Source organism: Lepisosteus oculatus, chromosome 23 (assembly GCF_040954835.1).
Source record: "Lepisosteus oculatus isolate fLepOcu1 chromosome 23, fLepOcu1.hap2, whole genome shotgun sequence".
NCBI classification, from domain to species: Eukaryota; Metazoa; Chordata; class Actinopteri; order Semionotiformes; family Lepisosteidae; genus Lepisosteus; species Lepisosteus oculatus.
The window spans coordinates 14308490-14330184 of NC_090718.1; the positions used below are offsets into that span (position 1 = coordinate 14308490).

The 21695-nt window shown below is 50.1% G+C and overlaps 2 protein-coding genes across 8 annotated transcripts in view; both read left to right on the plus strand.

The window, feature by feature from the left end:
• Window positions 1-80: 80 nt before the first annotated feature.
• On the plus strand, window positions 81-9752 carry tlcd5 (TLC domain containing 5). 4 transcript variants are annotated; one of them, XR_001477100.2, is made up of 4 exons: window positions 81-460; window positions 4662-4984; window positions 6041-8388; window positions 8586-9752. XR_001477100.2 is itself a non-coding variant. In XM_015337324.2 (3 exons), the coding sequence occupies exons 2-3, from the start codon at window positions 4789-4791 to the stop codon at window positions 6565-6567; spliced, it is 723 nt and encodes a 240-aa protein (XP_015192810.1). In that variant the 5' UTR covers window positions 81-460; window positions 4662-4788; the 3' UTR covers window positions 6568-9752. The 4 variants fall into 4 exon arrangements, 2 of the variants coding, with proteins under 2 accessions (XP_015192810.1, XP_015192811.1); XR_001477101.2 differs by having other exon boundaries at window positions 6041-7315; window positions 7871-9752; XM_015337324.2 differs by having other exon boundaries at window positions 6041-9752.
• Window positions 9753-14169: 4417 nt separating this feature from the next.
• The window catches only part of arhgef12b (Rho guanine nucleotide exchange factor (GEF) 12b), an 82896-nt gene continuing 75370 nt past the window's right edge, over window positions 14170-21695 (plus strand). For all 4 annotated transcript variants that reach the window (XM_069183009.1, XM_069183010.1, XM_069183012.1 and 1 more), the window contains exon 1: window positions 14170-15907. In XM_069183009.1, coding sequence (XP_069039110.1) covers window positions 15876-15907 — 32 coding nt within the window. In that variant the 5' untranslated portion in view covers window positions 14170-15875. The remainder of the gene's footprint in view (window positions 15908-21695) is intronic.

Consider the following 21695-nt stretch of genomic DNA (forward strand, 5'->3'; position numbering starts at 1 on the left):
GTTCACACCGTGAAATACCTCCTGTTTGACCTGTGCGCCAGCAGTCGGCTGAGCTGCAATGCAATCGCCTGTCGCAGGAGGGCGCTCTCACTCGCAGACGTGGATTCAGCTGGTCCTAGCGTTTCGGCGTTACCCAAGGTGGTGCAATGAGATTGCCAATCCAGCAGATGTCACTTCTATCCGACACGGAGAGCAAGTTGGCTCCCGGGAAACGCTCTCTTTCCAGGCTGCGTTGTTGACGGTCCCGTTGTCAGGGATGCAGGACCGAAATTAGGCGCTGAGGGGGCGGGGGGTTGGACAGACGGGGCAGCTGAGGACCCCGGGCGAGCCGAGGTCAGCTCCGGTGTAGCGCTCCACGGCCCTGTGGTTTCACGCCGCGATGTGGAATTATGTCCAGCTTCTGAAACACCTGGACGACAGCGCGTCCTGCAACGTGAAATTGCACTCATGTGCTTCTCAGGTAGGCATCCTCCCCTTATGCGTTATAGCTCCTATCCAGTACTTGTTTATCGATGATAAATTCTAAATAAATCGCGTATTAGCGTGACATATCTCTACGCCTGCCACGTTATTATTAAAAGGGAGCTCCGGGTCTTTATTGTTCAGTTATTGCTCTGTTGCACAGACGTGCTGTTTCTTTGAAGCGCTCCTATGTTCCTATAATAGACGAAGGGAATTTCTCTCCGCGTTCGGCAGTTTATATAGCAGCGTGGTAATTCACGCTTAAAAGCGCTGCTAATTATGTTGGCAGGCTTGGATAACGGTTCCTGACACCCGGAGTCTTGATGCTATCACAATGAGGTAGAAACGCCGGCTGTTTTAGTTGCAATCCGGGGATTTGAGAGAGACCGCAAACGCTGAATATTTTTCTAAGCGTTCGATTTTAAAAATACCCCGTACTAATGACAATAAAAGGGCATTAATTACCTAGACGCTACAGAGTAATGTAATAGCTGTCTGCAGAGAAGACAGGTATTAAAGCGTCCTGTAGCCTTCAAGTGCATTCATATCCATGACGAACTGTCATTAAAAAGTAATATGGAAAAACACAGGCGCGCATCAAAACGTAACGCCTTCAACGTTTGTGACTTTTAAGATTTCAAACGCAGTATATTCATGCGCTGTAAAGTCTGAAAAGAAGTCTTTGAGTTTAACCGTATAACGTTTTCAGTCATGTAGTCGTTTCGCAAAGAAAGATGATAAAGATGACAAGCTTCAGCAGCACGCCTTGATTCCCCTGGGAGCTGAAGGATAAACTGGAATAGGTGTCGGAAGACCCGAAGTCCAGGATTGCCAACCTCAACAGCTTTATTAATGGCTACGTCTATATATATATATAAAAACATTTCAGGCTGTCCAGTTCATCAGGAAGTTCAAGATGTTTGTGACCCCACCAGGAAGAGGACATTAGAAAAGTTTTATCAAGGGGTTTGAGGAGCTCCCTTTGAAGGTGCCATATAAAATAAAGTGTATTATTATTATCAAGATGTACAAAAAAATAGTGTGGGAGGTTAACTTGTGTCCAAGGGACACCATGCCTGGGAGTCTTCACATTGCTCTGGCATTACCAGGATAGTGTCTCTGGGACTGTCAGTCAAGTCTGTCACCTTATTTTAGCCCCAAACCGGTACTTCCTGTCAGGAAGCTCAGCTGGTCGCTTTATGACAATAATGCAAGGCGTTTGTCAAACACGGTGAACGGACGGCAGCAGACTGGAAAAAATCGGTGCTCTCAAAAGGTCATCTCGGACTCCTCTCAGGCTCGGCATGAAGGAATGGTCGAATATCCCTTAGGAGAAATGTCAGAACCTATTAAAAGGCATCAAGAAGCTCATGCTTGTGGTAATCAAAGCTGTAGGGAGGTTCACACACTTACTACCACATATTGAATAAATTTGCACATTGCACACTTAGAGTGTTGTAACTGTTTGACAGATGTGCTGGTTATATTGAAAGTCATGCAAGTCTGGAGTTTTTTTTTTTTGTTTCTATTTCAAAGTACTGGAAGTGCACCTAGATTTCCATGCTGAATTTACTTCTAGTTACAGTTAATGGCGAGTGTGGCTGCGGTAGGTAATCACAGGTCAGTCCATTTGGACTGACCCTCCCCGATGCAGATGACTGTCCGCATGAATTCTTTCGAGTTTTTCTTTGACTCTGCTGGTTAACCACCGCTGACAGGCCTGTATCCCTGTCAAACCGAAGCCCTGCTGGGCAGACTCAGGCCCGCTCGACCTAGCAGGCCTGTCCTAGTTTGGGAGGGGGCTTGGACTGGATCAACCCCCCCCAGTTCCTTTCCTTCTCCCAACGTGTAAACCGACAGCGAACGAGTGTCAGCGCGGCGCCTGCCCCTGGGGCAGCGCCCTCGGCCTCGCGCTCGTCTGCGGCCCGGAGCTGGCGCGGGGATGCGATACCGGCTCTCCTGGTCTGGCAGAATCGGAGTGGCTCTCGTCGTCCTTCACGTGCTTTTCGGGAACGCCATTCCTTGGCCACTCCTGCTGTGGACTGAGTGACCCTGGAGTACAGACAGCGGGCTGCAGCTCATTCTCTTCCAGCCCCTTGTTGTGCAAGCGGACAGCCAGCTGGATTGCTGTCAATTCTCCTTAACTGACCGTCTAAATCAAGTTCACAAGGTTCTTCCAGCATTCTTAAACAGTGATTCTTCCTGTTTTGAACCTCCTGTGCTTCTTCGTTAGAAGACCTGAAATATATGCTGATAACTGAGCCATAACGTAGCTCCCGAAAGAAAAACGGTACTGTTGTGGTTGCAATATTTCTTGAAGTCATGTCTCCGGTTGTTCACTCCCTGTTTTTAATACCAGAATGTCTGTGCTAATGTCGTGGCATTCCAACAATGAAAACACACACGATTGCTTCCAGAGCTGTTTTTGCTCTGGCATGAAATTTGCTTCATTTAACGTTTTTTTCCCCCGTACGCTGAGTGAAAAGCACACGTTTTTGTTTTCCCTCTAAAACATATTGTGCCTCCGGGCCAAGTGACATCTTCTCCTGATAATTTGGCAAATTAAGGTGCGGATTATACTCAGCCTGCAAAATTCCACTTGTATATAGATAATCCAACTGGAACTGCAACTGCTGTGTGACCTTTTCAATACAATATCGAACCTGGAGGACCTTTATCACAATAGACTGGATCCTCGTGTTATCTGAGTCCCCTTCCCCAGCATCTCAAAAACAGACCAATAAGTCTGAAAGTGCCCAAACTTGTGACTTTTATTATGCATTATCTTGTTTTGCTCTAATTATCATCAGTGGTTATCACCTTACTGCCAATACAAAAATGACCAGATATATCTCTTCACTTCCATTAATCATTTCCTTGTGCATTTTCCTTATTTCTACTCTGTCACATAGTGATCAGTGCCTAGGAGCAGAGACCCACTGTAAAGGACTTTGTTGAGGTATCTCACACTCTAGGTTCACCATCCTGTAGGAAATTAGTACTTCCAGGGTAACGAGTGGCTTTTCCTGTTATAGCTGTTGATTGCCAATTCTAGACGGCCAATTTCAAACATTTAAGAGTATTTCACCCCCCCTCTAAGACACAGCTTTCGGGAAATGCCAGTAGTTCTGCTACACAGCCTGTTGCTCCAGTTTTGAACCAGTTCGAAAAGTATCTCCAGCTGGCCAGTGTCTGTCGTTGCAACATGCCTTCTGAGATGTTTTCCAACCCTGGCGAAGGAGGGCGAAGGGCAGGGATTTGTTCCCAGCGCTGAGTGCTTTCCAGAACCCTGGAGCGGGTTTCAGAAGCGGCTCATCTCGCCCGCTGCTCTCCTCGTCTCTCAGAGCAGTTGTGTTAGCGAAGAGACGGGCTTGGCAAAGCAAGTATCTGCCTGAAAGTGCATTTACGTTATACCATCGTGTATTGATAGTAAGTAATCTTATTACCCTGCTTAGGGTGTTACATGTGGTGTGGGGGTAGGGAGGTTGAGGAGTAATCTAATTTGGTGGTGGCTGTAAGTTTCTTACAGTGCTTGTAACGCTGGAGCTAACAGGGTGAGGTGCTTATCTGCTAAAATAAGAACAGTATTCTTCCTTGAAAAATGATGTGGCACCAAGACGCTGATGAGAAACAGAGGATTTACACACTCTGATTTACGAACTGGAGATGGAGGAGAAGAGGCTGGTCAGCTACTAATGCAGCAGGATGTCAAAGCTTCTAGGATTTTTGATAAGGGGCTGAAAACGTTCTTCAGGGCTGTGGCTGCAGGCTTCAGAAGGTCCACTCAGGTGCCCACCTGTGTGTCCTGCGTGTGAGGAGAGCCAACAGGCCGCTCTGGGGACGAGTGCTGGATTTCACGCTGCGTTTCGGAAGAAGACAGCCAGTCGGTTGCCATCTCCTTGGCTCTGACAGGAGGATGCTGCTTGATGACCGCTGGGAGTGTGAAGCGAGGTGGCTGTAAAAACACAGCACGCAGGCCAATAGTCTCCTGAGGTCGAGAAGCAGCACCGACTTCACGAATTATGAAGAAATGTAAGATGTTGTGTGTAACTGAAAGCAAAATTGAAATATATTAGAAACAGTAATGCAGAAAGTGCAATGTAGGAAAAGGTATGGCTACGAGGGTAAGGGACATCTAGGAAGGAAAACAGAAATTAAAAAGCAAAAGAAATGCTGTTTGCTTGCTGTGCTTTCTTCAGGTACCTGTGGGACTGTTTCAGAAGGTGAACTGGAATTACAGCTCCTCCCTCAGAGGGTTTCTCTAGCAGCTGCTGAGAATCTCTTCTTGCGTTCCCGCGTGTGGGGCTCCTTCTGCTTAGCCAGGAGATGACATCGCTGCTCCTGGAGGTGTCCTGCAGCCTGATGGGCTGGATCGCCCTTTACGCCTCGCTCTGTCACCTCGACGATCGCCACGGCTACGAGTGGAACTGCAGGCTGGTGACGCTGCTCCACGGAGTCCTGATTGTCTGCCTGACCGCCTACATTGGCTTCGTCGATGGCCCCTGGCCCTTTACCAGCCCAGGTAGGCTCAGCGCGTCGGGGATGGTCTCCTGCGGGACCTCAGAGGAAACAATCACCACCACTCTAGATTTACACCTGCAGTGCCTCTGTTTCTGCAGCATCCACTGATCATTTGTTTCACTGATTATTGTTGTTATAGCAGGAACGCTTTTCCTGTTTGGCGAGGAGTCATAGAAGCTGAAGAGTGCCTGCCTGTGCTTTCTTGAGTTTAGCTCCCTGTGATCAGCATACCACACAATCCACTGTCGCAGGCAGTTCAAAATGCGGGCTCTTTGCAAGTTTTTAAGAATTGCAAAGATGTGAAAAAGAGACCAAGAGACCTCTTACATTACATGCTACACTGACAGGTTGAAGGGATGAGCCTTTTTAGGCCTGAGCAGAGAGAGCAAGGGGAGTTGATGTAAGCAGGCCCTCCAAGAGCTCAGGGGAGGCCCAGGCCATTTCACATTGTGAGGCCCCCTCATTGTTTGAGGAGAGTGGTAAAAAAATTATTTAAATGTAAAGAATGGCATGATTAGACGATTAGGGCGGACGTTTTGAAACTCTTAAGGAATGGTAGATTCAGCACTGAAAGGGGGACATTTTTTTACAGCCGTGGACTTGAGTCGAGAATCACAGTACACGGTAAAAGTTCCAAATTTGACTCAAGTCGAGGAACACAGCCAAAGGGTTAAAGTGGAAGACCATGCACCCTTGGGTGAGGTGAGGCCTGGGCCCTGCTGAGCCCCCCTTTCGTAGGGCCTGGATGTACGCTTTCAAAATCCTCAAAGGGGCTGCCAAGGTCAACCCAGCAGACATCCACAGCATGAAAGGTGAAACACTCACCAGGGGCCACAAGTGGGCACCACATGATGGCGCATTTAAAACCAGCAACAGGAGGCACTCCTGTGCCCAAAGGGTTGTGGGGGTATGGAACAAGCTGCCCAGCCATGCAACTTGGAGCTTCTGTCAAGAAAGGGCTGGATGAGGACCCGGGATGAATTGGCTACTAACAAACAAGAAGGCGAGATGGTGCCTGGTATGTTCTCAGTGCGTCTTTGTGTCTTCTCTCCGGCAGGTTCGGAGAACACGCCTCTGCAGGCCTGGGCCATGTGCCTGAGCTTGGGCTACTTCCTGTTTGACATGAGCTGGTGCCTCTACTTCCGGACGGAGGGCGCCGTCATGCTGGCCCACCACACGGTGAGCATCCTGGGCATTATGCTGGCGCTGTGGCTGGGCGAGTCGGGGCTGGAGGTCTGCGCCGTGCTGTTCGGCAGCGAGATCACCAACCCGCTCCTGCAGGCCCGCTGGTTCCTGCGCCAGGCGGGGCGCTACGAGGGCCCGGCCGGCGACCTGGTGGACCTGTTGTTCGTGGTGCTGTTTGCCGGCGTGCGCGTCGGCCTGGGCTCCTGGATGCTGTGCTGCGAGCTGGCCTCCCCCCGGCCGCGGCTGGCGATGAAGGCCGGCGGCGTGGCGATGTACGCCCTCTCCTGGGTCTTCATGGCCAACATCGCCCGCTTCGCCTACCGCAAGAGCAGCGCCAAGTACCGCCGCTGGCAGGACCGCAAGAGGGCGCTCAACGGGCATGCTGGGAAGGCGGCGTGACCCCGAGTTCCCTCCGCCTTGCGGAAGCAGACGCTGGCTCTTCCCTTCCTGCTCGCAGAGAGATTGTGATGAGTATGCAGCCCGCCTGGGCGGGGGGGCGTTTAACGTAAACAAACCCGAATTGTTTTTTTATATCGCTCTGCTCTCTCACCCGAGTTCCCCAGCTGGCCTCGATTTTTTAATTAAACTCGGAGAGCGCTGTTATCTGGAGAACGTGTTCCTTCGGGACTCCAGTGTGCTGCGGATGAAATTGTTTCAGCGTAGCTTGAGGAAAAAAAGGCTGTATAGCAGCTCTTACAAGCAGGACAGCAGTGATCACATGTTCTGTTTACCAGCTCGACGTACACATCATATTCCTGATCCCATTTGTATGCCTCTCTTTCATCCCCTTATGTAGTTAGAGATCCAGATTTCCCTTTTCAAGCGGTTTAACTACAGAACAGCTTGATGTTAGTGGAAGGCAGCGCCGCTTTCCTCAGTGTGCCCAGAATGAGGAATCTGGGCTCGCGTCAAAAGCTAGACACACACTCACTTTAATCGATCAACTCTGTTGTCTTGACGCTGATGGGTTAAAGCGAGTTGTTGCAGCAGAGGGCTTAGAAGCAGCGCCTCGCTTTCCTGTCGCTAGAGGCCGCCAGTGCTGGCGAACAGCAGACGTCATCCCCAGAGACTCGCTGCGCGGCACGCTGCGTGGGATTCTGCCGTCTGCAGCGCCTTCAGATAGAAATCTTGGCTGAATGTAGATAAGGTGAGATTTCCTGTAGATTGACTAGTGCTGTGCCATCATAACGGCACCGATCGCCCAAATAGGCTGTCATAGAATCTGCCTAGGGGCCGTTTTACAGCGATACATCGTGTTTAACGTTTTGCGGAGAAAGACTCTATTAAGGCATAAGTATTGTAATACATTTGTTGATCAGCAAATAATGAGCATAAATGATTTAGTATTTTGTTACTTTTATATTATTCTATTTTTTTAGAGACAAGAATGGGAATACTGTCTATTTTTGCCCTGTGTCTAAAGATCATAGGGATTGTTCTAGCTTTTAGGAAAGAATCGTGTTGTTTAAAAGGAACTACTGGATGAAACCTGCAGCAGTTTTTAATTTAAGAGTGTAAATAAGGGGGGGGGTTGTATTATTTTCCAGATCAGCCCGCCATAACCCCGCTGTCTCCTCCTCTCTCCCTGACTCAAGGGCTTTTTATTGCAAATGCGATACCTAGGCTAAAACATGTCGCCTTACGGATTATGATCAAAAATCAAAAACGAGTTTATTTCGGTTTCCCGCGATCTGTTTGACAGCTCGGACTGCTGAAGCAAGCCGGGAGCTGCCCGCCTTCAAGTGCGGTCTCGGGGAACAGAAATACACGGGACCTGCCCGCTGCACCCTTACACTGGACGGTAGAGGGCAGCATGACCTTTTCATCAAGTCTCTTAAATACCATCACATTGCTTGTTCAGTCCGTGTGCATTGGCTGCCCCGGATCGCCTTACAAACGCACGTGTGACGTCATCGGTTCTGCACGTCACAGGTGCATGTGTGACGTCTTCCGATGCGGCCCTACCGGGATTTTTTGTAGGTGCTGAAGACGAACAGCTCCAATGTCACAGCGCTACCAGTGCCCTGGCTTTGCACTGCCATCGTTGCGACTCGCAACTCTCAGAAAATAAGGGCTAGCCGGAATACGGGCACGCGTTTCTCCGAACCTCGTTAGAGCCGGTCACGTGTGGCCGCGGTGACGCGCCCAGCCAGCCCGCCCGTCTCTCAAAGCAGGAGCGATGGTACTGGGAGGCTGTGCAACTCTCTCTCTCAAGCAGAGGTGAGGGAGTAGTCAAAAGCTAAAATTACTTGACTTTTATTTTTTTAATTCAAAATAAAAAACTCTACTGTACAATACACATTAATCTTACAGTGAGTGTATACTCTTAACAAAACATAACCTCTCTACTAATTTATATTTTTTTAAAGAAGTTCTTAAAAGGTGATTGTCCTTTTTCAATCCATTTACTGTGCAAGTGGTTGCCAGGGCTGGACTTGCACCCTGAAAGGGAGCGGAGGGGACACGACAGCAGAGACGGCTGCTCGTCGCGTTTCACGGACGAAACAGAACGAAGAACAGGGCAGTGGGGCAAGTGTAAATCTACATCTTCTCCCCCGGCGCCTTTGTGAAAAGTAATGGTGTTCCTTGCACCCCGTCTTCTTGTCTGTTTCGGGGTGCATTGTGGTTGACCCGATTCAATAAGCAAAACAACTTCAGAGCTGCGGCGCTTTGGGGGGAAAAGAACTGAAGAGTTTAGCTTGAGATAATTGCAGTCATCGTTGCTTCTCCCCGTTACTGTCCGATTCTTCAAGCGTTAAGCGCAGGCCAACACGACGCAGAGCGGTGCTCTGTTTCTTTTGTAACCAGAAACCCGCCCTGGCAAGGGAAAGCGGGGAACAGCTGGTCCCTGCAGCCGAGTCCCGTCATTTTTTTCCAGCGCTGTGGGTCCGGCGGGGCGGTGCCGGAACTGGCCGGGCCTGGCGCGAGGCGGCGAGCTGGGGCCGCGCTGTTCCGGGTTTCACGCGTCCGGTGCGCCGGGAACGCGTGGCTCTGGGCCCCGTGGTCCGGCGGGGAGAGAGAGACTGGTTGTTTCAAGCCAAGGACGTTCAGGATTGTCGGAAGAGAGAGGCGGGGCTTCAGAATAATGATTTTGCACAGATTTTGGATCCTTTTGCCTTTGGACCTATTTATAAACTACATTAAGACACCTTATTCTGTATTCTTACGACATGGTTGGTAATATGAATATTTTTTACACTTTTGAAACTGTAAAGCCACTTTTGAATACCATTGAAACTGGTTTTGACTGAAAATATGATATCCTGTGTTATTAAAATGAAGCGTTTTTATCCCTTCAGTCATGATGGGGACGAGTCCAGAGGGCTGTTTGTAAACTTCCTTGGTTTATCTTCATCCTGGGGAATTTGGAGGGTAGGTTCCCTTTACCACAGTACACAGAAACAGCTTCTTCATTGATCACCTGCTGAGTCGATTGTGAAACGAGCTCATACATAAAAAGCTAAAACACATCAAACAACTGGAGGTCTTATTTTGTGGAATTAAAATGTCATATAACTAGAATATTTTTAAATGAGAGTTCAAGTTTGTATTGACATTAATTAAAACATTGAAATTCAGTACAATGTGGGGCTGGTGATGTCTTTATTAGAAAAAACAGAACTTAATTCCTTTTACTTTCCTTTTGCATTTTACAGATTCCGCTGCATACATCAGTAGTCATTGGTAGTCAACAGTCTGTTTAGGACTGTTATATTCACAAAAATCACTGAGAGGGACAATGTTTTCAGAAATGTCTTTGGGGTGAAAATAAGACTCAAAAACTCAAAGGATCAAAGTGATGACCAGATGTTTATTTAGTAAAAGTTAGAATAGTTCATGGGTGAGGATGCTGTAGCACATTTCATATCAGAAATAGGTTGACTGGAAGTATAAGTTCAGATATGTCAGTGGAGAGTAACTCATTATCCATCCAATTTGTAACCACTTCTTCCAATTCAGGGTCTAATTCGGAGACTATCCCAGCAGGCAAAGGGCTCGAGGCAGGGTACACCCTGGAGGGGACACCAGTCCAAGGCAGGGCACACACAGACACAGACATAAACACATTCACTCACACCTGGGCCAATGTTCCTTTAAGCCAATTAACCCACCTGCACGTTTTTGGACTGTGGGAGGAAACTGGAGCACCCAGAGGAAACACAGGTGAACATGGGGAGAACATACAAACTCCAAACAGACAGCATCCCAGGTCTGAAATTGAACCCAGAGCCCCAGCACTGCAATGCTAACCACTGTGCCACTCTGCGACACCCTTACTCATTATCACAAACTCAAATCATCTCCGAGAATGCTTTATGCACATAAAAAGTGGAAATCCGAGGAACTGTTGCTTTCTTTAACTCCTTTGCAGGTTCCAATTTACATTACTTACCTGCCTTTCAGGAAACGCTGCAGTTGATCTGGTCAGGAATTGTTCAATTACTCCGATTGTCAGAGAAACATGTAATATTGCCATCTGTCCGGTAGGTGGCAGGTTACTCCACTTTTTCGCATGCTTTAGTTTTGCAAACAAAACGCCGAATTTGGCACTCGGGTACTGGGAGTCAAGTGGAAAGTCCACTCAGATGCAAGTTGCTTATGTAAGGGGTTACTTTTGTAAAATTAACATGAATTTGGGGTCGGGGGAAATACTTAAACATTGATCTGTATTGCATGTACAGTATGAGGTTATCGTAGAGAAACTATTAAACATAACAGACCCCTACACGAGCAATTGTATTTGACTACGTTCGTTACATGATCATGGTCACAATTAAGTATTTTTCCCATCACTGGCTGTAAACTTACTAGTCCAGAACAAAAAGCATCGCAGGCCTGATGGACATGAAATGGTGCTTTATCTTATATTTTCAACTTGACTTTGATTTGTTTGTGTTCGTAACCATGAAGTCTTCTTTGCCGGCTTCCGTCCTAAAATCAATATTGCATCTTACTACTTCCGACTCTCCGTCGCGACTTTTGTAAAACTGAAGTTCCGGACCCCCTATTACAGACTTAATCTGTCATCTTCCCGTGAATCTTCTTCATCTGTCATCTTCCCGTGAAGGGAGGACTGGGACAGAGGCTGGGACATTATGTGAGAAATGCAATAAAATGTGGTGCACGTCTCGTTTCATACCTATTTTACATGGTCACAAATGCAAAACCAAAAAAAAAACAAACATTTACACGTCTCAACTATTTTTTGTCATTCTTGGGACCTTGAAACATTTTTGGATCGCTTTACAACTTTGCAGCATTTTCTAATAAGAAATGAACAGCTACTCATTTCGGAAACGCATACAGCCCCTTGGCTGCGATTGCATTGATTTCTGCCTTGAGGAGGACGTCAGATATGACAGGCGCTTTAAAAAGTATTGAATTCCCAGGGGGCTCTGAGCTCTCCAGCTTCCGGGGGACTGATGCTGGTCATCGGATTTTAGGAAGCCGTTCACATCGATCGCGATGGTCGGGACCGACCTCTGTGCAGCTTGTAGGCCGCGCTAGGAATCACACAGCCCTGCTTTCAGACATTACATCAGGGATCCTTGTTTGTTTAGAGATAACACCCGGAGATAAGCATTGCATTTATCCGGCGCAGATCTGCGAAGAAATATTCTTTTTTTGTAAATCATTAACTGAAAAGTAGGAAACAGTAAAAAAAAAACCCGAGCCGGGATGCGAGCATGCTCGGATTCTCTCATGACTAAATCCTGGAGGAATGGCCCTGTTTTCACTGCGAAGGGGCGAGGCTGTGTCCACTTTTATTTCTAGAGAATAATAATGAACAAGAAATAGGTTTGTTACCTTCAGGTGGAGTATGGAATAAACCTATTACTTGTTTCTTTGCAGCCTACGCATGCTGACAAAGCTACTCACCTAAACTAATAATAATAATAATAATAATAATAATTGCTTACACTTACATAGTGCTTTTCTGGACACTCCACTCAAAATGCTTTACAGGTAATGGGGATCCCCTGCACCACACCAATGTGCAGCTATGATGATGCAAGGGCAGCCATTGTGCCCAGAACGCTCACCACACACCAGCTCTCAGTGGGGAGGAGAGCAAGGAAGCCAATTCATAGAGGGGGATTATTAGGAGGCCATGATTGATAAGGGCCAACGGGAAAGTTGGCCAGGACAGCAGGGTTACACCCCTAATTTTTTCTAGAAACACCCTGGGATTTTTTATGACCACAGAGAGTCAGGACCTCGGTTTTACGTCTCATCCGAAGGACGGCGCCTGTTTACAATATAGTGTCCCCGTCACTATACTGGGGCATTAGGACCCACGTGGACCACAGGGTGAGCGCCCCCTGCTGGTCCTACTAACACCTCTTCCAGCAGCAGCCTTAGTTTTTCCCAGGAGTCTCCCATCCAGGTACTGACCAGGCTCACACCTGCTGAGCTCCAGTGGGGCTGCCAGTTGTGAGTTACAGAGTGACATTGCTACTGGCTTGAGCGTCTGCATACAGCCCTATGTTCTGGGTCAGTGGCCGAATGGTAATGAGGTTTTCTCACCAAAGTGATCCCTGTAGTTCAGAACCTGCAAGGTGCCTCAGGATCCTGTAGGCCTAGACACCACACTGTACGGTGGTTAAACAAATACATTTCATATATAACTGGTCTGAGCACTTCCGTTATGCGTGTCCAGTCCTGGCCCTGGAGGTCTGGTGTATGTATATGGGTTTTCATTCCAGGTCATCTCTTCACGGGCTTAAACAGCTGGGTACTGGCTTAACTGGGCCGATCTTACAGCTTTCTGAGCTCTCTCTGTTTGTTAACGAGGTGCACGACACGCCGCGGTCCACCACCACGACTGGACGCCTAACCCGTCTCCCAGGTGAACCCTGGCGGCTTGTGTCCTCCTCCAGGGAGGAGATCCACTTCGGGTTTTGCTGACTCTCCCTCTAAGGAGGAGTAGCTGAGACCTGCTCTCTTCACGAACGTAAGAACGAAAGAGAAGTCACAGGAAGGAGCGCTCTGCTTGTTTAGCTGCTGTTGATCCAGCCACCTCTCGAAATATCCCAGGAATCTGGCTTCAATAACATAGCTGGGCAGTTTGCTCCAGACACTCGCCACTCTTTGTGTAAAAAAGGAACCTCCTTTTTCTAACCCAGTACAAGCATTAGTATCATTATTCACGGGATGTATTTTGTGCTGGCTTCTGATGTCTTCCGACATAAAAAAAACTTACAAATTCTAGCAACTGTGTAACGATGAAAGAGGTCACTGGGGCTGTGGGACAGCCAGGAAATCGAGCTCCTGATAAATCTCTCTGCACAGCCTCTAGTGGATCCGATAACTGCCCGCTTAATTGCTTAATTTGTGTGCAGACTTTACCCTCTGCGAGAGACGATTGTCTTAACGGCAGAGCGCCTTGCATTCCATGCTGTTCTGTCACGTAGTCGGGGAACTGACGAGCACAAAACGTCAGGCAGCCTTGATAAAACCCACTCAATTCACTAAGCGTAAGCGCCCCCACCAGTCTTACAGAAAAGACCTGGCGAAACTCGGAGGGTGTGATGCAATTATAAGGGAGGTCAATACTATCTACCAGGCGATGGCTGCGTTTTAGGTACCGTGACAATTTGACACGATACAATCTCAGCTTGCCGCACGTCGTTTTAATGACATAATATACTCGGTTTCCAAGCATCATCCACGTAATATTGCTTGGGCATCGAGTTGAAAGAATAAAAAAAAAAAATACTCTAATGTGTTTTACAAATGTCATTTTCCCTTACCGTGATGTCAAGATATGGGAACTAAACAATGACACAGTGGATACATTAACACAAATAAAACACGCGTTATATACTACATTTCACTTTCTTGTCCAATTTATAAAACTTTATTATCAGGAAAATAAACCTCACAAATTAAAGCCATTTTCACATGGGATATCTAGTAAAAAATACCGATCCCCGTTCTTCCCAAAGTTCTCTTTGGGATTATATGTTTTTGGTTGGGCGGAAGTAGACGCAGGAATGAGGGAGCGATCAGTCTGGGCGGAGTGATCGGGGAGGTATTGTCAATTTGTTGAAAGTAATAGACTGTAAGAAGAGAAAGGAAGACTTGCGGCCGTTAAAGAAAAACTCAGAAGTTTACGGTCTGTTGTTTGAAGAGTTTAAAATAAAGGGGTTTCTTCTATCTGGGAGCGTTGCTACCGTGCGGCAGAAAGAATAAGGGTGGGAAACGGGACAGAAGCAAAACACTGGATTGCAAAAACATGGAGACACGGAGAGAAGGGTATTCCGCGCAAGTTTGAGGGATTTCGTCTGCAAGTCCAACATATCGGGGAATTTGAAGTGTCGCCCGGAGCTGAAACCGGTTCGATTTGTAGCCTCATCCCTTCGCTGTTCCCCTTTTTTGTGGAAAAGATCTGTTTTCGGATCGGGGAATAAGAGGGAAGCCGAGTATCGAGAGAACACCAAAAAAGTTTTTGCCCTGGAAAGCGCCGGACTGCCTTGCTGAGGAAATCTGGGAGTTCGTGTTGCTGGAAAAAAAAAAAAAAACAACAAGGGGGGGGGGGAGATCGCGTTTTAAAAACCACGCACAGCCGTGCGGGCGCGCCTCGGGTTGCTATGTAAGGATCGGGAAGGGGGGAATCTCAAAATTAGAAAAAAAAAGGACAAGAATTTGCAGGTTTTTGGAAGAGCAGGAGCAGGAGCAGGAGGAGGAGGAGGAGGGGGGGGGTAGTCTTTTTTTTCCTTTTCATTATTCATTGGAATATCGGCAAAGCAGGAGGGCCTGTTTCTGGACAGCGGGGCTCTGAGGAGCCGGGAGGCTAATGGGAGTCCTCGCGGCCGGGAATGCTGTGAGTCGCGCGACCGGGACGGGCTGCTCGCGCCGGGCTTCGGGAAAGTCCCCCGAGCTGGTCGGGAGGGAGCGGGCGGCGCAGTAGGATGAGCGACGGCGGGCACGGCTCCGGGGGGGAAACCGAATAGGGATGTATATTCCTAAAAGCATCGTTTAAAAAAAAAACAAAAACAGAAACAGAAATAGCCGCCGCCGCAGCAGCAGCAGCAGGACGGGTGGGGGGGTGTGGAGGGGACCCCACGGTGGTGTGATGAGAACCTCGCCGACTGTAAAGGCAGGATTCGAAGGGAACAGAGGCGAAGCCGGAGAAAGGAGAGTTTTCCAGCCGGGAAGCGCCTTCACAATAGGAATTTCAGTGCGCCGGCGGAATTGAGCACCAGGCGGCGGGGAGACGGAGCCAGGGGGCGACGCGTGCTCGGGAATCCCGTCCTGCGGATTTTTTTTTGGGGGAAAAAGCCTTTCGCGCATTCCCCGCGTCAGACCCTTCCGGATTCTCTTAGGATTGTACAGCGATCGCCCGGATCTGCTTCATTTTTAGATCCATTTATTTATATGAGATACAATTTTTCTTCCCGCTCCAGTGGAAGGATCCCCGTTTACATTATTGTTGTCGTGCGCCCGGTGTGGGAGAAAGAGTCGTCGCGCTGCGGAATCTCGACAGAAGTCTGCCCGACATCTCGTCCACTGGGGTTTGTTCTTCAGCGATATTCGTATCATTGTTGGCATTTGTGACACACACACACACACGAGAGAGAGAGAGAGCATCCTGACGGATATTAGGAGGGACCTGCTACTTTCCCGACAGACGGAGGGTATTTTTATTTTTGTTAAAATGCTAATTGGATAAGAGCCGAAGCAAAACTCGAAACAGAAGCCCAATGAGCGGCACACAGTCTACAATCACTGACAGGTAAGCGATTCGCGGTGGCGTTTGTCTTGGCTTTTGTTGATATCATTTCCAGGCGTGCAAGGCAAAAAGTGTCTTTTTTTTTTGTTTGTTTGCACGGCGCGGCGTGATGTCTCCCATTAATGTTTTATTTTAATGTGGTTTATCACCCCTCCCCTCAGTCTGTTTGTCAGGCGTTGATCCGGAGAGAAACGATGCTACAGTATGTGCAGATAAAACCTGGCGGTGGGAACAAAGCTGTCGGGGCCGCGGGAGCGAGCGCAGTGTCGCCGCGCCGGGTGGGCGAGATCGCGCGGCGCGGCGGGGCACGCGGGAGTCGGGTGGGCTTCGCACGTCCAAAGCTCAGTTTCATTTCTGAACTGCGTGAAAGGTGGTCGGAGATGGGGTTGTTTGTATTCCCCACACCGAATGGTTTTGACCTTGTGGCCGATACGGTCATGTTACGGAGCGTGACACATATGCGCGACGTTCATTGACGAAGGGCCCCCCGTCTTCGGTCTCATACGATCTCGCATGCTCAGATTTCCGAGGGGCGGAATGCAATCGAAGCGGAGCCCGAACGGCTTTCCGGGGTGGGGAAGGACCGGGTGCTTTTGCGCGCAGCGAAGTTGCAGGCGGCAATGGAGTGGGTTCCGTCTGCACGACAAGCGCCTTGGATTGCATAACGCGCCGCTGCGTGTTCGTGCGTGTGCGCCCCAGCACTGGGGCTCAGACCCCAGAGGCGCCGGGCATGTGTGCTCAGTGTCGGGGCTCTCTGTTCCAGTACCTGCGGTGCTTTCTTCTGGTGCCCAGCGGTTTTGGTGGCAGGTGTGGCGATGTGGACTGAAGCCACCCTCATGCCAAGGGACCAGCGGTCTGCCTGTCTGACGACTGGCTTGCATTGCGCGCCCCTGGGGTTCTTGCAGGGTGACGTCCCGGTCCGGCGGAGGATGGGGTTGGGCCGGACGGCTGACCCGTCCGCAGGGTCAGTTTTTACTCGACTGGTTCACCTGCTTGTGACTGCTCCCGACAGGTGCCGGGGAGCGATTTACCCAGGGACAGGGTGGAGAGAGGGATTTCTTTTCCGAATTCATTTTGTTTTTGTTTGTTTTCTGTGATTTAAATGGCATTTCTGCATTTCATCCTGGGGAGAAGAAGCGAGCGAGCCAGCGCAGTGCTCTTCTGTGCTGGTCTCCCCCTGGCGCTGTGTGTCGGTGCCCCAGCAGGGACTGAGAGGGGGTCAGTCGGATCACGAGCTGTGCGATCCGAAGGCCGTGCCTGAAGCCTCTGGTCCCCCAAGTACAGGAGACCGGAAGGCCGTGTGTTGGCGTGGCCTGCCTGCTCGGGAGCACCTTTGCTCTGAGATGTGTTGTCCGTTCTGAATAGCAGCTGAGCTGGAGGGGCCCCCAGAGGGCCCGGCCTGCAGTTCGGCACCCTCCTCGGCAGAGTGGCTCTCGGGCCGCTTGTCTCTCTCCAGCCCCGCCAGAACGGGCCTGCCCCTTGTGTGGAGAGGGGTTTGGGGTTTTGTGTTTCGGCCTCCCTGCTCCCCAGTATGCGGTGTGCTGGGTGGGCTGGGCAGTGGGAAGCAAAACCTCATCCGGGTGTCGGAGCACCTCAGTCCCTGCCTGCGCCCGGGTGCCGGCCCTGTCCGCATCGTCTCCCTCCTGGCTTGGCCCCGAAGACCTTTCCCATCTGCAGATCCCCCCCGTTTGATTTCTTGTCCGCTGACCCTCCTGCTTCCCTCCCCTCTTAGCTGGGGAAAAAAAACGAGCCAAGTCTTTCCCTGCTTCTCCGACGCGCAGATCTCTGCTGTGTGGCTTGCGTGTCGGTGGTCTTGCTGCCTTTGCCGAAGACTGAAGCCGTCGCTGTGTGCAGAGACGCCCCCGCCCCCCTCTGCTGGCGAGGAGTTCGGCTCGGCACCCTTCCTCGCCTCGTCTTCCTCTCTGGTGTGCAGCCTGTGGCCTGCGTGGTGCTGTTTGGTGCAGCGCAGAGGCTGATGTAGTGGAGCTCTTGAGCACTTGGGAGCTGTCTTTCTTGTGGAGATTGTGTGTGTGTGTGTGGGATAGGACTACTCGGGTGTCCCGGGCTATCCTAGCCTGCGTCCCTGTGCAGCACCGCGTCACCTTCCAGCTGGCCTGCGGGCTAGCCTCCTGGCACGGGCTGTGCCTGCTGGCACGGCGCCTGCCCCTCGCTGCCACCCTCTCTGATTCTCCCCGGGCACCTCGCGGTCGAGACGTACGGCACAGGCCGGCGGAGCTGGCTGCTGGCGCAGTATTAATTAGACGAGCAGTGGTGTGGCACCAGCAGGCGGGCCCTGTAACCGAAGGCCACAGACGTGAGGCGCTAGGCCTGTCCCTCTGTCAGAAGGCTCAGTGTTGATCGCTGTCTCTGCTGTAACCAGAGGTGCCCGAACAAAACAGATCTGCATAAAATAAATGCTCTGTATCCCAATTATTACATTTTGTGTGTGATGAAAAATAAGGGAAATAGGAAAAAGTGGTTCTTTTAAGTCAGAGCACAGGACTGTAAATTAGCCGAAGTCACAACACTAATGGGAGCTGGTTTTCACACGCGCTGGATGTGTGTTTAAGCTCGGCGTGACGAGATCGTCTGGGATGGGGAGGGAGTGCTGCTCTCCTGTACAAACAGGGCCTTTTGTGCTGTCGGGGCTCAGAAACGCCGAGACAGGGCTGCGCGGTGCAGGGCTGGGTCACCTTCTTTCCAGCCAGGACTGCGTGTTCGGTGAGTCAGCGGAGATATTAAAGTGTGGTGCTCGGAAACATGATTCAAAAAATTGACAAAGCGGGCACTGTGCTGGAGGGACACGAGAAAAAAAAGAGCTCTTTCAGTCCTCTAAAAGTCAATAATAGTCATTTTTGAGGCAGAATAGCGGGTTGTATGACCACAAATGGCTTCCAGATTCTTTGCGCATAGCGGCCCGCTGTTTAAAGTAATTATAAGGGGACTGAATGGGTTCTTTTAGGTTTGTGTCTTTGATGGGCGTGGGGAGTGTGACAGCTTTGGTGTTTACTCTGAATTGTCAGGGGTGGAGGCCAGTGGAGGCCTTCAGATCCTCTTTCATGTAGGTGCTGCCTGAGTGTGGCACTGTGTTGCACAGTCCAGGGCCTGTAAGAAGCAGTCTGCAGGCTGCCATTAGCTATGTTCCTCAAGCTTGCTTTCAAAAGTATTATGGTAATAATTCCTTATATATATATGTGTATATAGCACATTTCTGGACACTCCACTCAAAGCACTTTACAAGTAATGGGGATCCCCTCCACCACCACCAGTGTGTAGCCCCTCCTGGATGATGCACCAGTACTCTCCCCACACACCAGCTCTCGGTGAGGAGAGCAGAGTGATGCAACCAGTCCAGAGACGGGGATCATTAAGAAGCCATGATTGCTAAAGACCAGGGGGAAATGTGGCCAGGACACAGGGGTCACACACCTAGTCTTTTCGGAAAGTGCAGATTTTAATTGACTACGGAGAGTCAGGATCTTGGTTTTATGTCTCTTCTGAAGGACGATGGCTTTAATGTGACCTTTATGAAAATGGAACAGGTGTGGCCGTTTTACAGTTGTATCGTGAGGTAAATGGCACATGCCCTGCTGGGATGTGACTGGTTAATGTGGTGTTTTTCTGACTGGATTCAATATGTTTGTAATGCAAAACGATGAGAGGCCCTTTACCAAGTACAGCAGCACTACTGCACTGAGCAGATCAGCTTGCTGGTGCCGCCATTGAACCTTGTCAACAAGCTGATTCAGCTGATGCTGTTCTGCAGAGCGACTTCTGTTTGCAAACATTTAACCAGCTGGGTGGTTTACTGGAGCACTATGGGTTCAGTTTGGGACCTGGGGTGCTATTTGTGTGGAGTTTGTATCTGTGAGTAGGCTGCAGCGTGGAGGAGTCCGGGGCCATAACCTTTCACTGACCGGAGGGTTGTGGGTTCAGATCCTAAGTTGGACACTGCTGTTGTACCTTTAATCAAGAAGCGTCTTTTAGCTTTTGCTGCTCCAGCAAAATTCCAAGGTCAAACATATAATGACCAAACCTTTAGGTTAATTGGCTTCTGGGCAAACTGACCCTCGTCTGTGTGCGTCTGCGCTGCGATGGACTGGCGTCCCGTCCAGGGTGTCCTCTACCTTGCGCCCCCTGCTGGTCGGGATAGGAGAGGACTGCTCCCCTGTGACCCTGAACTGGACGAAGTGGTTAGAAAAAGGATGAATTCTAATAGCTAAGTCAGCAAGCATGCCAGGTTCTCCATTAAAACAAGACCTGTACTACATTAATGTAAGGCACTGCCCCAACATGTAGCTGCTAATACAGGTAACATATTGAGTCCTGCTTGATCGAATTCGATTTTTCGGTGCAGTGAGCAATGTAGTTGCGGTAAAGGGCTTGGTAAAGCTTTGGCAGTTGTGTGTAGGATAGCTCTTCCATTCCAGGTGCCTTTACAACATGGACCAGGAGGGATGGATCTCTTGAGGGTTGTGGGGGACTGGAACAAGCTTCTCAGTCATGAGCTTCTTTCGAGAAACAGCTGGAGAGGACCCTCAGGTCAGTGCGCTACTGTCAGACGGGCTGGATGGGGCCCAGTGGCCTCCTCTTATTTGCAAGTGCTCCTATGCTCCTGTCAGGCAGGCCTCCGCGCTCTTTTCTCCTTGCAGGGATCCATCCTAGCTCCGAGAATGTGACAGTGGCACAGCGCCACAGCTCCTCAGGGCGGCCGCGGTCTCCTTACATGGTTAAATTGATCTGTTGCCTTGGGGCCTTGCAGTCAATGAAAAGAGTTGATTCAGTTAAAGGGAAACGGCGATGCAGTTTGATTGTCGTTTTCCAACGCGCTTGTGAACCGGGGTGTCTGTGTTTGTTTGTTTGTTTTTAATGGGCCTCCTGGGGGTCGGGCGGACGTGGCGAATACTGATGGTGTTGGGCCACCTTGCAAGCAGCAGGAACACGGCCCGGGGATCGGTGAGCCGGTACTGGAGAGGGGGGAGCGGGACGGGGCTGGGGCGCGACGAGACCGCAGCGTGGGCTTCTGCGTGCTGGCTGCCTCTTGACGGGGAAGACTGGCGGAGCTGGCGAGGCGGAAAGCCTGGGATGACTTGGGCAGCTCCGCAGCGAGGCTCGAAGGTTCCGCGTGTGCTGTGCGGAACCCGGCAGGCTCGAATTCTGCTGGGTGTGCCGGCGTGCCAAGACAAACACACAGCGCAGCCGAGTAGGTGCTGGAGAAGCCGGTGGGGGGTGGGGGAGAGAGGCGGAGAGGCAGAGCTGCCCCCAAGCACACCAGCCCTAATTAGATTCCAACTTCAGCTCGCAATAAACCGCAAAATTAGTGAAAGACGTCTGAACTTATTAGGTCTGACAGGCCTTTGCCCGAGCTGAAAGGCAGTGTAATTTACTGTTTCCTTCGCGCCCCGATCCCATCTCTCTGTGCGGCGAAGAAATCGGCCGGCAGTGGAAAATAATAATAATAATAATAATAAAAAAAAACCAGCCACCCCCTGCGTTAAGCCCGTGTCTTCGTCCTGTGCCCTGAGCGAGGGCTGCTCGATCAGCAGTGTCAGGAAATGCCAGGCGATAAGTAAAAGGTGACTGGGGAGCTGGGAGTGGGGGGGCTGTCTGGGTGGGCAGACAGGGAGGTGGAGACGTCGTTGCTGTGGACTGGGATGTCGCGCCTGAAGAAGACGTTTCCCTCGCCCGTAGACACCAGCTCAGGGGTCGTCCTTCTGTAGGCAGAACAGGTTCTGGGTTTCAGTCAGGAGCTCAAAGGGATGGGTCATGGTGTCAACGCTGGTGTTTTTTA